General features: G+C 55.8%; 6 protein-coding genes across 6 annotated transcripts; 3 read left to right on the forward strand and 3 right to left on the reverse strand.

Moving 5' to 3' along the window:
• Nucleotides 1-1,092: 1,092 nt before the first annotated feature.
• On the reverse strand, nt 1,093-3,279 carry N656DRAFT_378415 (uncharacterized protein). The gene is made up of 2 exons (XM_064809448.1): nt 2,712-3,279; nt 1,093-2,647 (listed from the first exon to the last, which is right to left on the reverse strand). Exons 1-2 carry the CDS (start codon nt 3,040-3,042, stop codon nt 1,254-1,256), a joined length of 1,725 nt encoding a protein of 574 aa, XP_064673005.1. The 5' UTR covers nt 3,043-3,279; the 3' UTR covers nt 1,093-1,253.
• Nucleotides 3,280-4,908: 1,629 nt separating this feature from the next.
• On the reverse strand, nt 4,909-5,809 carry N656DRAFT_703335 (S-adenosyl-L-methionine-dependent methyltransferase; the record flags this gene model as incomplete). The annotated part of the gene is made up of 2 exons (XM_064811094.1): nt 4,909-5,081; nt 5,155-5,809. 2 exons carry the CDS (start codon nt 5,807-5,809, stop codon nt 4,909-4,911), a joined length of 828 nt encoding a protein of 275 aa, XP_064673006.1.
• Nucleotides 5,810-6,181: 372 nt separating this feature from the next.
• N656DRAFT_378401 (putative cytochrome P450) lies at nt 6,182-8,490 on the forward strand. Its single transcript, XM_064809447.1, has 4 exons — nt 6,182-6,765; nt 6,834-7,601; nt 7,670-8,130; nt 8,201-8,490. Exons 1-4 carry the CDS (start codon nt 6,554-6,556, stop codon nt 8,419-8,421), a joined length of 1,662 nt encoding a protein of 553 aa, XP_064673007.1. The 5' UTR covers nt 6,182-6,553; the 3' UTR covers nt 8,422-8,490.
• Nucleotides 8,227-10,809, reverse strand: N656DRAFT_775322 (putative FAD-dependent isoamyl alcohol oxidase). Its single transcript, XM_064814424.1, has 3 exons — nt 10,173-10,809; nt 9,867-10,067; nt 8,227-9,798 (listed from the first exon to the last, which is right to left on the reverse strand). The coding sequence occupies exons 1-3, from the start codon at nt 10,448-10,450 to the stop codon at nt 8,559-8,561; spliced, it is 1,719 nt and encodes a 572-aa protein (XP_064673008.1). The 5' UTR covers nt 10,451-10,809; the 3' UTR covers nt 8,227-8,558.
• An 857-nt stretch (nt 10,810-11,666) lies between these two features.
• N656DRAFT_787170 (NAD(P)-binding protein) lies at nt 11,667-12,750 on the forward strand (the record flags this gene model as incomplete). Its single annotated transcript, XM_064816579.1, has 3 exons — nt 11,667-12,493; nt 12,526-12,543; nt 12,633-12,750. The coding sequence occupies 3 exons, from the start codon at nt 11,667-11,669 to the stop codon at nt 12,748-12,750; spliced, it is 963 nt and encodes a 320-aa protein (XP_064673009.1).
• A 574-nt stretch (nt 12,751-13,324) lies between these two features.
• On the forward strand, nt 13,325-14,728 carry N656DRAFT_787171 (GroES-like protein; the record flags this gene model as incomplete). The annotated part of the gene is made up of 2 exons (XM_064816580.1): nt 13,325-13,935; nt 14,179-14,728. The coding sequence occupies 2 exons, from the start codon at nt 13,325-13,327 to the stop codon at nt 14,726-14,728; spliced, it is 1,161 nt and encodes a 386-aa protein (XP_064673010.1).
• Between the last annotated feature and the right edge of the window lie 1,137 nt (nt 14,729-15,865).

A 15,865-nucleotide genomic window follows, 5' to 3' on the forward strand; every position in this document is an offset into this window, starting at 1 on the left:
TTGCACTTCGTAAGCTCTGAAGGTCTGCCATCCGGGCAGCATGGCAGCGCTGCACTGACGTCTGCTAGGTATCTTGTCTATCAATCCAGGTGTTTGGAATGGTCAAGCTAAATACCTGTACTTATCGTGCTGAGGCAGAAATGCAGATACTGGTGGATTCCGTCTCTGTAGAGTGACAGAACACCAGCGCAAGGTGGAAGGAGGCAACCGATAACGAACCCACCCTAGTGCGTCGGCGCGATTCTTCCCCGTCCTTCCTCTCCGGATCTCGGTGTCCCAGAGCACGACAGGCTCTAGCGACTCTAGCCCCGCCACATTCTGCAGCCTTTCCCTTTTTGCGGGGTCCTTCCGTCGTAAGCTCGTCAATCTGTCAACTGACAAGCGGGAAGGTGCGCAGCTGTGTATACACGGAGGTAAGAGTCGACGACAACTAAAAATACCTATGTATACGCATTCGTAGGCCGGAGTTCGATTGACCGCGATTTACTCGACGAAGCAAGGCGCGGAGTATCGGCACGAAACCGAGGGACAAGAAGCTGATAGCATTGTTGCCCTGGGAGAAAAGATAATCATACAATACCCAAGCCGCTGGTACCCTAAACCGCCTCCGTAAGAGACAACACAATCCTTCGTACTACAATGGATCAAGATACGCGCGGAACCACTAGAGTAGCCCTTTCAACCAAAGCCTTTCCTTTGCATGTATCATACCAGCGAATCGACCGGGTATATATGTTTCCTAGTCAAGTCCAATGAACCTTTGAAGGGGAAGCCAGTCCAAATGCATCACCCCCTTCCGCGCGACATTAGGGCTGGGAGACCCCATCACACCCCCTATCGTCCCCAAACAAGAGCGTAAGCCATCAATAAATTGCGTGTTGCCCTCCAAGCAAAGCGTTCGACTCCTTTTCCTCATATCCGTGCCTTGCATATGCGAACCACCCCGGCCGGGGCCCCTTTTTGAACAATGCTCATGATGGTCATCTCGTACGAGAAGCTTGAGAGGATGAAAGATGGGGAATATCAGAATGAAACAAAGAAGCGCGCTCCGAACAAACTGAGTCCGAACCAATACACTCCAATTGAACGGGTCCCGAGGGAGGAATCAAGACCAGCTGTTCCGTTTTCCTGAGAATATCTGGCCAGTCAGGCAGAATCGAGAGTGTGGGTATTCGTAAGCTGCGAAAAAGACAAAAAAAGCTGCAACGAACTCCAGGAAGAGATAAAGAAAACCCCTGGCCTAAGCCATCACCTCATGGCTGCTCCCTGGACGACGACTGCGGCGGTTGCGGCGGCAGTGGCAACTGCGGCTTGTAGCCCGGCACGACGGGCGAGCTCACGTCACACTCCACATCGAGCCCAGCAGCCGTCTGTCCAGCTTGCTGATTCCTCCGCCCGTAATACCCATGCATCTCGGCGGCCTCATCGAGGGGCGTCAGTCCGAGACCCACCCCGGGCGAGGTGGACGGGCCGGGACTTGTAATCCCACCTTCGGCAACACCCCTACTATCACTCCGTTTCCTGACATGGCCGAACCATCCGGAGCCGCCGCCGGCATGGCCGCGGACACTAGCAGCGCTGCTGGACCTGCTCCTGGGATCCTCCTGTTCGGTTGTCGCGCTGGGCAGCTCCGCATACCCGCCCGAGGCATCCAGTTCCGAGACAAGCGGGCTGTAGATGTTGGCGTTGGCGCCGTTATCGCTGCCGTCGGCCGACAGCTCGCTCGCGCCGCTCTGCTGCCGCCAGTGGGTAGGGCGGTAGGCATAGCCGGCGTACAGCTGCTGCTGCTGGCCGTTGCTGTCGCTGTCGCTGCGCATCCGTGCGGCCGTCATGGGAGTTGGCTGCTGGTGGTGCATGCCGCCGGGCATGTTGTGCACTCGTTCGGGGATGTGGTCAAAGTAGCCGGCGCTGGAGTCCGGACTGGCGTGGCGGGAGCGGCCGTTGGGAGCGTAGCCGGCCGAGTCGGAGCGGCTGCGTGTTGCTTCCGGCTGAGGCGTGGCTGCGCCGCTAATGCTGGTGTTGGTCGCATGCATTAGGGGATCGATGCTCGTTTCGTCGGTCGGGGAATGGAGGTGGCGGCCGTATTCCTCCATTTGTGCTTGTGACTGCGACTTGGATTTCTTCCCGCTCGAGGAGCCTTTCCTGGACTCCATCACCTCCTCGACGCGCTTCAGCCGCCGGATGATGAAAAACGCAGCGATGACAACTGCGATCAACAGAATGACCACGGCGGCTATAATGCCTCCCAATGCCCCGCTGCTCAGACCGCCACCGCCGTCGGGCGAAGGACTCGCCGAGACCTTGGGGACAGAGGTCGGTATGAATTTCGCAATAACATTAGGATCCTCGGTTGCCGGAAGGGCAGAAGGAGGCGTGGGGGTGACGACGGTTACGGTTGTCCGTGTCTGCGTTACCAATTGTTCGTCGGATGTGGTCGTGATAGTTTGGATGACAGTGTTGGTCACCGGGGCCGTCGAATAGCACGCGTCGCGAGCGCATCCCATCCCACTCATACAGCATCCGTAGTTGACTGAGGAGGGGCAAAGAAAGTAATTGAGCGGGCATTCAGTATTTGTGATCGTGGCGCCCGCGGGAGGGATGCATTGGTTCCTCGTCCCGCACACGTAGCCAACTGGACAGCAGCCCCCTGAACCGGTTTCCTAGAGTCAACCCGGCTGAAGAATATATGATGCACGACGTGAATAACTCACCTCCCTCTGAGAATGCGCAAGGATAATATCCTACCCTCCCGCATGCCGAGGTCGGCCCGGCTGTTGTCGCATAGCATGAATCCGTCGCACACGCATACCCAGCAGGACAACAGTCGCCGCTCAATGATGCTGGACACAAACTATGCGCTGTCGGGCAAGCGCCCTCGTCCCTCCGCGCCGGGTGCGCCGGGTGCGCCGTCACCTGGGCCTTCGCAATCCGGTGAAGCTCATCTTTCCTTTGCCGCCCCGCGTGCGCCGCCGCCACGTCGTTCCCTATGCAGGCGAAACGGAGCAGCACGACACACGACGAGCAGGACCAGATGCTGCGCATGGCTATCTCGAATGTTGGCGGACAAGGCCGCTTATCGCCCCTTATCTGTGAACCGGTGATGCGCTCAATCTGGAATTGGATCGGCGGGGTTCGGCGGGTGATGTGCAAGCGTCACCGTAGCGCCGTCGAGGGAGCTGTTGCACAATGTATACCACGTAGCGGCGCAGGTGGCAGTACCTCTTGCCCGTTCGTCGAGTGTCCGGTTCAGGCCAAATTGGATTTGAATTGGGTAGGGAGTCCTTTTTGTCGGCCAAAGGCTGAGCAATGCAATGCGCCACTTTCGGGAGTTCGAGCTTGGCCCGCCGGCCGGAGGGGTGAGCTGTCAGCTACGGTGTTGTCTGCGAGACGGAAAGCGCAGTGAGTATAGGGCTGAGACAGGAGCTGTGAATGCAGCCGAGTTATCAGAGCAGCACGCGGTAGGTTCTTGACACTGATCAGGCGGGCCCAGTTGATGAAACGGTGAACCGAGCTTGTCGAAAGTCGAAAGCTAAGCAGAGGACAACCTGGACGGGAAAATTGACGGCAACGTACCTACACTAGTGTAAACTCGGGGTAAGCAGCCCTCGAGGCTTTCCAGGTGTCCTCGCAGAGGATGCATCCCACGGCCCCAACCCCTTTACGTTGGCTTGCAGCAAGCCCTCAATTTTCTTGGGTTCGCGGAGGCAGCGGAGGCTACGGGGCGTCCACTCGGCCTCTGTTTGCGGGCTCGGTGGCGCCCGACTGCCACCAAGGAGGTGTGGATGGCTGGTGTCGACACAAAGCTCCGCTTGGGCCGTGATTGGCTGGTTCGATGAGGCCATCGACGCACGGCAGATCCCGAAAAGCAAAGGATGACTGTGGCATACGAGGCTTGGGGGAACGGGGGGCTCGTGACACTCTGTGCTTATCCTGCGCTAATTCCTTCTCCATAACGAAAGGTAGGTAGGTATTTTCAGTTTCCGCTGACTGCTCGGTTCGTTCTAGCACCAATGTCCAACCGGCAGCGGGAGAATGCTCGAAGGAGAGTTGGCTGCAGGACTGGGGCGGGGTAAGGTTCCATAGTGGCCCGTCATGTTAATGATGAACTGCACTGCACTTGAGATGGTCCTCTATCTCGGGACAGCGGCCGCACCGGTCCTATAAATGGGGTACGTGATGGATGCTGTGATATCCTCAAGTTAACTCCCGGCTGACAGTATATGTACTTGTACAGCACGGCTGGCGATGGCCAATGGGCCGGAGAGATGTAAGCGCTTACCTCCCAAACTTCATGCAGTACGGAGTACCTCTCCTCTGGTGTCATCGAGGCTTGGATTCCAATTATGGTCCCTGGGACGGGCTGGAATCAGACATCTCGAGTCTTCGGGCCGAAGTTGGCGCTCTCGGAGCCATCACAGCAGATTTCATGCCGTGAATGGCGTCAGAATGAATACCTTTGCAGTTGGTTTCATAGCCGAAAAAACTGAAAACTGCCGTTCTGCGAAGTTATGTAGCTAAGAACTCAGCTGACAGACAGCTGGCATCTGAAATGTTGGAATTGCAAAGCGGGTCAACTGCCTAAGGTAATTGTCCATATCTCCTTAACATTTTTGCCCTCGTCGTCAAAAGTTAGACTTCTGAAAAACCACTACCAGTCACCGTTTTCGAGAATAGCGGGCACCCGTTGGCGCAGTCAGGTTTTGTATGCAACAATCATCAACTCTACTACCCGGTCGTCCTATATATGTATCTGGAGGACAGCGCCCAGCTACCACTCGGCCGCGAGCATGACTCTCTACATGCAAGCACAACCAGCCGAAACTGCCGACCTGAGAGTTGGCCATCTGCTTAGCAGCCTTAGCTTACCTACAGCTCGTCCGTGGGTTTCGCGACATACTTCTCCCGAGGCTACTTCTGGATGATGATTTCTCCGTGCATCATGGCCAAGCTCGCTTCCTCGTTGACGGCCCACTCCTCCCAAGCCTTGACCATTTCATCCAGGTCATTCTCCGTGACAAGCCGGGCTTTGAGCCCTCCCTCACGCAGCCGTCCAGCTTTGATCCGGTCCACCATGGCTTGTGCTGTGCAAGTTTAGTCCTTATACCGGTTTACCTAAGGTTTGGATCGGAGGAGAGGGGGATATTTGAGACTCACACCACGTCTTCTTGTCATCGGCCGTGTCGTACCACCACGTGCCGTAACTGAGCTTGACATGGTCCCTCGAGGCGCCCGCTTTCAGCGCCCACGAGAGCAGCTGTCGTCCCCCGATCGGACTCCCTCCTGCGAGCTTCATCATGTTCGAGATGAACTTGTGAAAGCTAAGCAGTCCCGGCAGCTCCGGCCAGACGCATTCTGTTTCCAGATCGCCCTCGCGAGCGGCGACGATGCCGCCCGGCTTCGTCACTCGAAGCATCTCGCGCAGTGCATCCCACGGCGCTTTCAGATGTGTCAGGACTTGATGGCAGTGGGTCACGTCGAAGTGGGCATCGGGGAATGGCAGTTTGAAGACATCGCCCTGTTGGAACTCGACGTTCTTGACCCCTGCCTGCTCGGCAACGGCCCGAGCTCGGGGCAGGATCTCGGGGTTTAGGTCGACGCCGGTGACATGGCCGTCGGAGATGAATTTGGCGAACGTTACCGAGATGGTGCCGGAGCCGGAGCCTACGTCCAAGAGTTTTAAGTTGGGGTTGGCATCTTTCATGGACTGCAGCTTGGCCAACACGTAACCGGCGCTGTTCTCGGCAGTCCGAAGCTCGTGGTGGATGGCCTGCGGGGCCGGCTGTTCGGGCTTCTGACCGGCCTGCTCCATGACTTCGAGAGATGTTGCTGAACGAAACGGATGGATGCAAACCAAGAACACAGTGGTGTTGGAATCCACTCAGAAAAGAACACAACGGCTGTCCTTTAAGCCGGAGTAACCGGTAAGTAAATACGAAAGGCGAGCAGCTCCAGTTAAAGAGATTCAGCATTTACCAGGTAGTTGACTGTCTGGCTGTCTTGAGGGCGCAGCAGCCCCGCGCCCAAGCTATTATACCGGCAATATACACCTGCAAGCTGTTTGCTGGCGGCACAGCAGTAGCTGGGACGCTGTCAAACCTACGCACAAAAATCCTGAGGACTGTAAGGCTCTAGAAGGGTACTCATAGGTAGGTACCTACAGGTTAGAGATGGGGTAGGTACCTCGTGGCTGACTTATGACCCTTCCCTCACCTCACCCCACCACAGCGGCAGTGCCCTGTCCGCTGCAACACAATGGACAGTGCGTGTCCTCGCCTGACCTCTTTACTCTACTGCAGATACGCTCACGTACTGCAGGTAACTTACATCTGATCGTCCGGCGTTTCCTCCCATGTCACCTTATCTGCAACCCAGGGGTACCTTCACGTTGGACGGGCTGGGGTCCGTTCCACCGGGCTCTTACAAGTACAGATTAGATACTTACCTACCCTAGACCACCGAGATGGCCACACGTCAAGTTGAAGCTGGTACACTTAGTCCAACCTCACTCAAGAGACAGCCACAAGTGTGAGCTCTGCTCTCAAAGGCTCAGGCCATGGAATCCATCAACGGCTTGGTTGAGCCGGTGCGATGGCTGTCTGAAGGCTCGCTTAAGCCCCCTGCTATTGCCTCATTCACTTTATTGGTCGCTTTCTTGGTCTTCACCACGCAACGGAGGACGCCCCCAAGCCTGTTTGACCCCTTTCCGCTCTTCTTCAATACGGTCCAGTTTATTTTTTACAATGCCCGGTTTATGACACGCGTCTCGTAAGATTCACTTTAACGACTTTCCGGTTCCCATGAGCATGGAGTATTTAACTGACCTCTTTTCGCAGGAAGGCATTGAACAAGTCGAGCATCGTTGGGTTTCGTCTATTCACCACACCGGTTTACATAGTGTCTGGGCCCGAGGACATTCAGGCCATCTTTTCCCGCTCCCACAGCATCGGCAGTGAGGATATTTTCGAGAAAAATGTCTTCCCTGTCTTGTACGGCATGACCAAGGACGAAGCTCGACGCTTCGCCGAGGACAAGACGGGTCGTCGTCGGCAGCCTGCGCCTGGGACGGAGCACGTTCCGATAGAGCGCCGATACTGGTTCGGATACGACCACGTCCATTCCGAGTACCTTGGAAGACCTCAGCATCTGCGACCTATTGCTGACGCCTATTACAAGCGCCTTTCCCAGTCGCTAGACAAGTGGTACGCGCTTGACAAGTGGACGACGGTCAGCGTCACTGAATTCTGCAGACACCAAGTTGCCGAGTGCGCTATCGTGGCATTGTTTGGACCGCGCATCCTGGAGCTTAGCCCGGAGTTGATCGACGCATTTTGGGAGTTTGACAGCAACATCTTTGCGTTGACGGTGGCCCTGCCTAGGTGGCTCACTCCTAAAGCGTACAGGGCACAGGATCGTTACTACGGTATGATCCGCACGTACGTGGATGCAGCTCGGAAGAACTTTGACTGGAATGGGCCGGCTGCTGAAGCTGGCTGGGAGCCCGAATTTGGTGCCCGGGTCACTCGAGAGCTTGTTAAGTGGCTCAAGGAGGCCGGGTTCCGTGACGAGGTTGCTACCGGAGCGCTGGGGATGCTCTTGTTTGCGTAAGTACTACTACGTCACAAAGTAGTGTCTTTCCTCTCAGTCAGCCTTAGCTAAAACGTTTGAGCAGGCTCAATTCCAATGCTGTTCCTACGACAATGTGGATGATTATCAGGATTGTCGAGGATCCATCCCTCCTGCAAGCCATTCGAGAAGAGGTAACTACCGCATACGTGACGGATGCGAAGACCGGCTCAAGCACCCTAGACCTCGACAAGCTCGTGGCTCTGCCGCTGCTTCAGTCTGTCTTCACGGAGGTGCTCCGGCTATACATGAACTTCAACCTGATCCGTTTTGTACACGAGCCTGTCACCATGCAAGGGTTCACGCTGTCCAGAGGATGTATGCTGCAGGCACCAATGTCCATACATCACCGTGATGGAGCAGTCTGGGACCGGAAGGGCCATTCTGCTTCAGAGTTCTGGGCTGAGAGGCACATTAAGCACATTGAGGAGACGGACGAGACTGGAAGAATCACGCGGAAGCGTGTCTTCGCGGCCGCGGCACGCCCGAGCTCATATTATCCATTTGGTATGGTTGATCTTGGATCCGACTTAAACGTCTTGAGGCCTGGTTATACTGACGCAATGGTCTTCTGTAGGTGGGGGACATGAGATGTGCCCCGGTCGCCGGTTCTCCAAATATGAGATTTTTACCACCGTTGCGTTGTTGGTTCTAAAGTTCGATCTTGAAGTTATCGGATGGGTTAAGCCAGACGGAACCCCGTCGGATCGACCGGCCAGACCTGATGATCGTTATTCTGGAGTCGGGGCTATGCCTCCAGATCGTGATCTGACAATACGATGGAAACGAACTTCATGAAGTTTTGGGATCTTATGGAGCGATGAGGAAGCGTCAGGTCCGAATTTCAAAGTCTACATTCGATCTTAAAACGCTCAACTTACATCCTAATGTTACACCTTTTCATCTCGCCTCGTTCGCCACTCCTCCCGGCATCATCATCGCTTACACAGCCTCCCTCTCCCATCAATAAACGACCCGTCACTCCCAACAGAGAAATTTCCCCACAATAAACTGTCCGGATCGTACTTTTTCTTAATGCTCAAAAGCCGGTCATAGTTGGTCCCATATAAACTGCGTTTCCAATCCCCTTTGTACCATGGATCCATTTCATTGGCATATACCCCGCCCCCGGGCGTGGCCGCCTCGATCTTGGGCATGTGCACCTCGACCAGCTCCTTTTTCAGAGCGTGGTTCACCTCTATGGGCGCCGTGAAGTTCCAGAAGCCGTTGACGTTGCACGACGTCGCGGTATCCCGCCAAGCAGGCAACACGGCGTTGGGCGGGTGCGGCGTTCTGGAAACGTCCATTATCGAGCAGCCCAGGATAAAGCGCCCTTGACTTACGGTTCCCCGGAATGCATCAATTAACTTTGCTGTCGCGTTGGGGGAGTCGGATACGGAGCGGGGGATGATCCGATTGTTGAGGATCGTGGTTGGATTCTCGGGGTAGGCGCCGAAGTACACCTGGAAATGATCGTGGTATGTTGGGGCATGGCTTGTTGTGAGAGAGTAGGCTATGTTGAGCCGGTCGAGGTGGGCGAGATAGGGTGATAGGAGAGATTGTACGGCTGACTCGGGCTGGTCCGGGAGAGTCATGGCCATGGCTTGGAAGCCATCGCTGCTGATGAGGTAGATGATTGTGTTGTTCTGCCCGACTAGACGGCTTGCCTGCTGGATCCAGAGGGAAACGGCTTCCCAAAACTTGTCTGGATTGGAATTGGGAAACGAAAGGGAGCCGCCAGCAATGGGGCCGTCTGGGTGAATCTTGGCTGTCATGCTGAGGACTACGCCGAAGGCACCTGGGCTCCCGCCACTGAGGGCCCAATAGAGATCGCTATTTTGCTCTGGAGTGGCAATGAGGTACTCGCCCGTCGCCGTGACAACTTCCCATTCCAGAACCTGATCCGCCGCCATGCCGTAAGCCGTGTTCAGCATTGAGTGGCCCCCGCCCTGAGTGTACCCGCCCGCGACGGCGATGGTCAGACATTCACCGGCTACCAGGCGATAGCCCGCGTCCCGAGCGGCCGTCACGCCATCTCCGACAAGTACGCCTGCTCCGAGCTTAATAGCCGGCCCGGAATACGAACGGGATCTGTATTGAGGGATGAGGATCTTGCTTTTGAGGTTCCACATCCAGAGTGAGAGCGACCCCTGGCCGCTCGACTTTCCGGTGTAGCTGCACGGTGATTGCTTGTCAGTCCATGCTAAGGTTCCAGTCGTCGCCTTGGGGAGCAGGCCACTCACTCATGGCCGGTAGTCTTGATGACTAGCCGTATATTGTTCTTACGAGCAAATCCGATGGCGGCCTTGACATCCTGGGCGCCCGAGACGTTGACAGAGTACACTGCATAGTTGCCAAGCTCACAAGGCCTGGTGGATGGTGTGAAGGGGTCGCAGGATTGGTTCTGATAGAAAGCGTTGACGATCTCTGCGGGATGCGATCCGCTGCATCACAAGCTCAACAAAATGATGGATGGCTGATCAGCATCATGAAGAATGGAAGATTATACACGGAAATAAGCCGCCTTATTGGCCACAGTGAATACATACAAGATGCCTGCCGTGTTCCACCGAGCTCGCAGGGCTTCGCATGCCGTCGCGTCGTAGTTGGAAAATGGGGAGGTGTGACAGACGCTGGCCTGGGGAATGGTTGCAATCAGCCGGCCACCAATGGTGTCGTTGAACGAGCTCCAGGCTGCCGGAGAAGGCCAACCACGGTCACCCGGTATGTTTCTGCACGAAGTTGCAGTGACGGTTGCCGCCAGGACTGTGATTGCTGCAAAAACGAGGCCTGTCTGGAGTTTGGGAAAGAGCGACTGATAGGCCATCTCAACATGGAAGGGACCAGCGTCCACTGTCAAGGACTATTGGCGGACACTACTACCTGTACGCTTCTCTAAGAGCTTACCAGACTCCCTCCGTAACACGTCCGTCTATGCTAGATAAAGCAGATAGATATAGAATTTTCAAGAGGATTCAGCTCAAGGCAACTTTCATTCTGACTTATTTCCTCGGTAGGGGGTGGAGGCAGATGCTTTCCTCCGAGTCCCCAAGCTACCTACCTAGACAGCTAAGGCCCAGCTTACCTTGGCTGTAATAGCTAAGATGACCCAAGTGTCCTCGCCGCAATGCAAATTAGGCAGGCAAGACTATTGACGTTCGCGCATGGAGGAGCTCACTGCTGTCTGGGGTGAATGGGGCGCGAAATGCAGTGATATGGTTTGGGCGTTGACGGATGATGTTCCTACGAACGTTAGCCTAGGTTATTTTAGTACTAGTGCGTGGCGTTACGGTAAGGTTACGTGCCGTTGTACGGCCACAATAAATTACGGTACTAGTGCTTCCTAGTCGTCCATTACCACAGTAAATGTGTACTGTGCGCTGCTAGTACTACTAGTAGTTCGTGTAGTAGCTGTAATTACATACCTGTTACATCGCGCAGTGGGTGGGACTTCAAGTTGTAGTGTAAACGCCAACCTCGTTTCTCCGCAATCCACACTTGCGTCCGACAGGGCTGGTTTTGAAGCTTATCCGAACATCTACTTATTGATTGCTGGATACTGGTGAGATGATGGCAATGGTTCCTAATCCCCAAACCGACGGTACACTGCGTCGGGCTGCTGGAATATGATTACCCGAACCATGGGTTTCGCTGTTCCATCGAGAATCCAGCAATCAAATTAATTGGCATCCCGGCCTGCCGAAGGACGGCGCGGGGTTGTATGGCAACATCCATATCTTGTTGCATGATGCAGGAGTCACTGCCCGGACTAGGCACCCAACGTCTGTTTTCTGCCACACTGTTTTGCTACTGCTAATAATCACTGGAGACAATGGACAGGAGCGCGGGTCTTGATGATTGCAACGGAACTGCTCACGCCTTGCTCGTCTAAGTAGTTCGGTGTGCGGGTGTAGTTTTGTAAGCGATGCTTCTTCTGCCCCGAGGACATCTACAACAACGACAGCCACAGCAACAACAGTAACAAGCAATACTATCGGCAGCTGCCTGTTTGACTCTCCTAAACCATCCTTCGTTGATCTACTATGGCGCCCGGCCAGTCCTTCCAGAGCGCCTGGACGCAATTCTTCCCTCCCAAGCCGGCATTCACCGACAGAGATGTTCCATCCGATCTGGGTGGAAAGGTCTACCTAGTCACGGGCGCAAACAGTGGCATGGGCAAGGAGCTTGCCCGTGTGCTGTACGCCAAGCACGCAAAGGTCTACGTCGCCTGTCGTTCCGAGGAAAAAGCCACCAAGGCCATCGCAGCCATCAAGAAGGCCGCTCCAAAGTCAAGGGGCCAGCTCGTTTTCATCTCGCTGGACCTGGCCGACTTGACCAAAGTCAAAGCAGCCGCCGAGAGCTTCCTCGCTCAGGAATCTAAGCTGCACGTACTCTTCAACAATGCCGGTGTCATGGTTGGGCCAGCCGACCCGATACCCAAGACAGTCCAGGGATACGAACTGGCCTTGGGCGTCAACTGCGTCGGCACCTTTCTGCTCACCAAGCTCTTGACTCCGACGTTGGTCGCGACGGCCAAGACGGAGCCCGCCAACACGGTCCGCGTTGTGTGGCTTTCGTCGTTTGGACTCGGGCAGTTTGCCCCGCAGGACCGCGGCATTGACATGGATAATCTCGACTACCACGTCGAGAAACCGCATGTGGACAGGTATGGCATCAGCAAGTGCGGCGACTGGTTGCTGGGCGTTGAGTTTGCGCGGCGGCACAAGAAGGACGGCATTGTCAGCGTGCCTATCAACCCGGGCAATGTGCGGACCGCACTTGCGAGGGACCAGACCATAGGGCTGAAGGTCGTTGCACACGCCATTGTGTATCCCATTATCAACGGGGTGTACACCCAGCTGTTTGCGGCGTTCTCACCCGAAGTGACAATTGACAAGGCAGATTGGACGAAGGACTGGAGTGAGTGTCCATTTGCGTTGCTGGGCCGCAAAATGAGAGAGAAAGAGAGAGTTGCTGACCACGCTCGCTGCAGTCATACCATGGGGGAGATTCGCTCCGCTTCGCCCGGATCTGCCCAAGGCAACCAAGCCGGAGGAGGAAGGTGGGAATGGGAATACGCAGGCCTTTTGGAATTGGAACGAGGAGCAGGTCAAAGCTTACCTCTGACCTGCCGTACAGCTACCGAAATCTTGCACGAATACGATGTGTGACGGCCTATGCAAATCGCCCTGTTTCCTGGGCTCGATTCGCCAATGTCTCGGAACGGAGGGTCCTGTATGATTGCGGGGTTGTTCAGTCGCTACGCAAGGATACCAACCATGATTCAATCTGTGAACATGATTGTAGGTAGCGAATCGCAGCGGGGGAGCATGGCGCAGGCGTGCGGCGCCGTCACCGAGCGGCGGACGTTGAGATGCTGGTTCGGCTCGGTACTGTTTGTGCCTCATGCACGGTTGTAGCCGCCCGTGGGAACTCCTGACCGAAGGGGGGGATTGCGTAAGTCGGCTTGGGACTTTCGGTCCCGGGTTTTTCACCTAATACAGTGCCTCATCTCGGGGCTACGTACCGAGATGATAGTGTTAGTGCCGCAGCGTCGCTTGCCAGCTGGAGATAAGACGTTCCACAGCCGAACCAGAGTCTCAGATGACGGCGGAGGATTCTCCGCCGCTCCGGGTTCCCTGATCTTATAGTTTATCTGCTACAGGCGTTGCCGAGAGTCAGCAGCAGAAGCAGCAGCGCCATGTCACTCCCAAAATTGCAAACGGCGGTTGTTCAGTCCCCAGCGCTGCCGGCGTCGTCTCCGGCCGACGAGAGTCTTCCTCTGGCCGTGTCCGACTCGGTTCCAATTCCAGTCCTGCCCTCCTCTCACCATGTCCTTGTCCGTGTCCTGGCAGTGGCATTGAATCCCACTGACTTCAAAATGGTGACCTACTTTCCGCGACCTTTCCACGGGGATACGCCTGCCCTGCCCATTGGGTGCGACTTTTGCGGCGTCGTCGAAGACGGCTCGGAAAGTGCTCTTCGATCCTTCCCAGTCGGGACCCGAGTCTGCGGTGGGCTGTTCCCATATGGGCATGCTGACAAGGGTTCCAACGCTGTCAGTGGCGCATTTGCACAATGGGTTGCCGCCGACGCAAACCAATTGCTACGGGTGCCTGATGGGTGGGACGACCTCCAGGGTGCTGCTGTGGGGGGCATCTGCTGGGGCACCTGCGTGCTGGCTTTGTTTGAGGATCCCGAGGCCCTTGCACTGCCGGGCCGCCCGAGCAAGCCTGAGGAGAAGGGCAGGCCGGTTGTGGTGTATGGGGGTGCTACGGCCACAGGAACTATGGCGTGCCAGCTGCTGAAGCTGTGAGTTCAAGACCCCTCTCTCTTCCTTCACTGTCGACCCACAATACCTGCTGTGTTACCCGCCTACCTTCCTTGGCCTGTGAAGGACCTCTGATGAAGGAGCCAGTCATGGAATAGTTTTGGGGTTGTCTCTTTAGCCTGACGTTCCGCATTGCCGCCTGTCTCCCTTTGCCGTGCGGCGCAGAGCCGCACCCTGCTACCCATGGACCGCCGTCTAACCGGCTGTTTTGCCCGCAATTCTAGGTCAGGCCATTACCCAATTGCCGTCTGCTCTGCCTCGTCCACACCGCTAGTGCGCTCATACGGGGCGATTGGCACGGCCGCATATACCTCCCCAACCTGCGCAGAGTCCGTCCGGGCGCTTTCCCCAGATGGGGTCGCCATCCGGCACGCGCTGGACTGCATTACCAGCCCGGAGTCGGTAGCCACCTGCTTCGCGGCGATAGGCCGGGCGGGCGGGCGCTATGCCTGCCTCGAGGCGCTCAACGACGAATGGCGCACTCGCAAGGCTATTCGCACCAAGGAAGTGATGGGATTCGAGGGATTCGGCCTCAGGGTCACACTTGGGCAGGATAAGGGAACCACGTACTCGCGCGAAGCGAACCCGGAACTGTATGCGCGAGGGAACCAGTGGGCTGGCGAGATGCAGGCGGCGCTGGACGGGGGGAAGATCAAGGCTCATCCGGTTCGCGAGGTGCACGGCCGGTGGGAAGGTATCATTGAGGGGCTGGGCATGCTGAGGCGCGGCGAAGTCAGAGGTCAGAAGCTTGTTGTCAGGGTGGGAGATGCGTGATCGCTGTGCCGCGCCGTTGACCTGCCAGTAGCAGTGCCGTGTGCGGTCCGAGCGATCAATTGCCGGCTGATGACTGATACCGTATAAACTCGCGAAACTGGGAAATTAAAGGTGGATATGCCCAGCCCAGCTTTGGCGCATCGAGAGCCCGACAGCCACATCTCGACACATCGAGCCACACTTGCCTGTGTGCTCCCATTGGTGAAATGTCTGGAATTGCGGCTGGGCATATCCACCTTTAATTTCCCAGTTTCGCGAGTTTATACGGTAGCCTATTACTCCGTGCTTGAAAAAAAGAAGATGGGTGTATGTATGTACAGGATTGTACAAGAGTAAGCGCTGAGCCGAGTCTTGCTGAAGGGTTTGTTCCGCAATCGTGAACCAAATTTGGCTTTCTCACGGATCACGGTTACATTGACGGCGAACCCAAATTACCAACAAATTGGATGGCTGGCTGCCTTTCTCGGAATATACGACGTGATTTACAGTACAAGTGTACTGTACGTTACTCTAGCAGTATGTAATCACAGCCTTTCGTCACAAGGCACACAGTGCAAGACATCTACCGTAGTAAACACCGTGAGCGAAGCGGTTGGTGCTTGCAATTTCCAAACAACAACGTCGAGTTTAGTTGCTACAGTGGTTTGTGCATTCGACCGGCGCCTTCCATCCCATCGCACCTTTTACCTCGGCATCAAGGACTACATACACCGCCCTGGAAACTCCTGGAGGGAAAACGGCTATCTTGGGAGCGCTCGCCTTACCATTTCCAGCATTACACATCATCCAGAGATGTCAATTCCAACTTTTTGTCTCGTCAAACATGTCGGCTTTGTCATCGACACCGCCGTCCGGAGCTGCACTGCGCTACATGGCGAGAACAGCTGCGAATCTTAGCCGACTCAGGGTTCAAATGCACCCCCACATCACATCCATTGGTACCTTGAAGAGATGCCTACTCTACCTAACGTGAATCATCCAGGGACACTGCTCAGTGCTCCCGGAGCAAGGCCCGGGTAGCTGGACATATTGCATTGGGACACACAAGTCCCACCCTAATGTGATGAAACCAGCCGAGTGAGAGGCGCGCAGGTGAGAACTCGTCCAAGATTATGTTTCTTGGCGTCTCCCGCACCC

The sequence above is a fragment of the Canariomyces notabilis genome, assembly GCF_033297395.1.
Source record: "Canariomyces notabilis strain CBS 508.74 unplaced genomic scaffold N656scaffold_3, whole genome shotgun sequence".
NCBI lineage: Eukaryota > Fungi > Ascomycota > Sordariomycetes > Sordariales > Chaetomiaceae > Canariomyces > Canariomyces notabilis.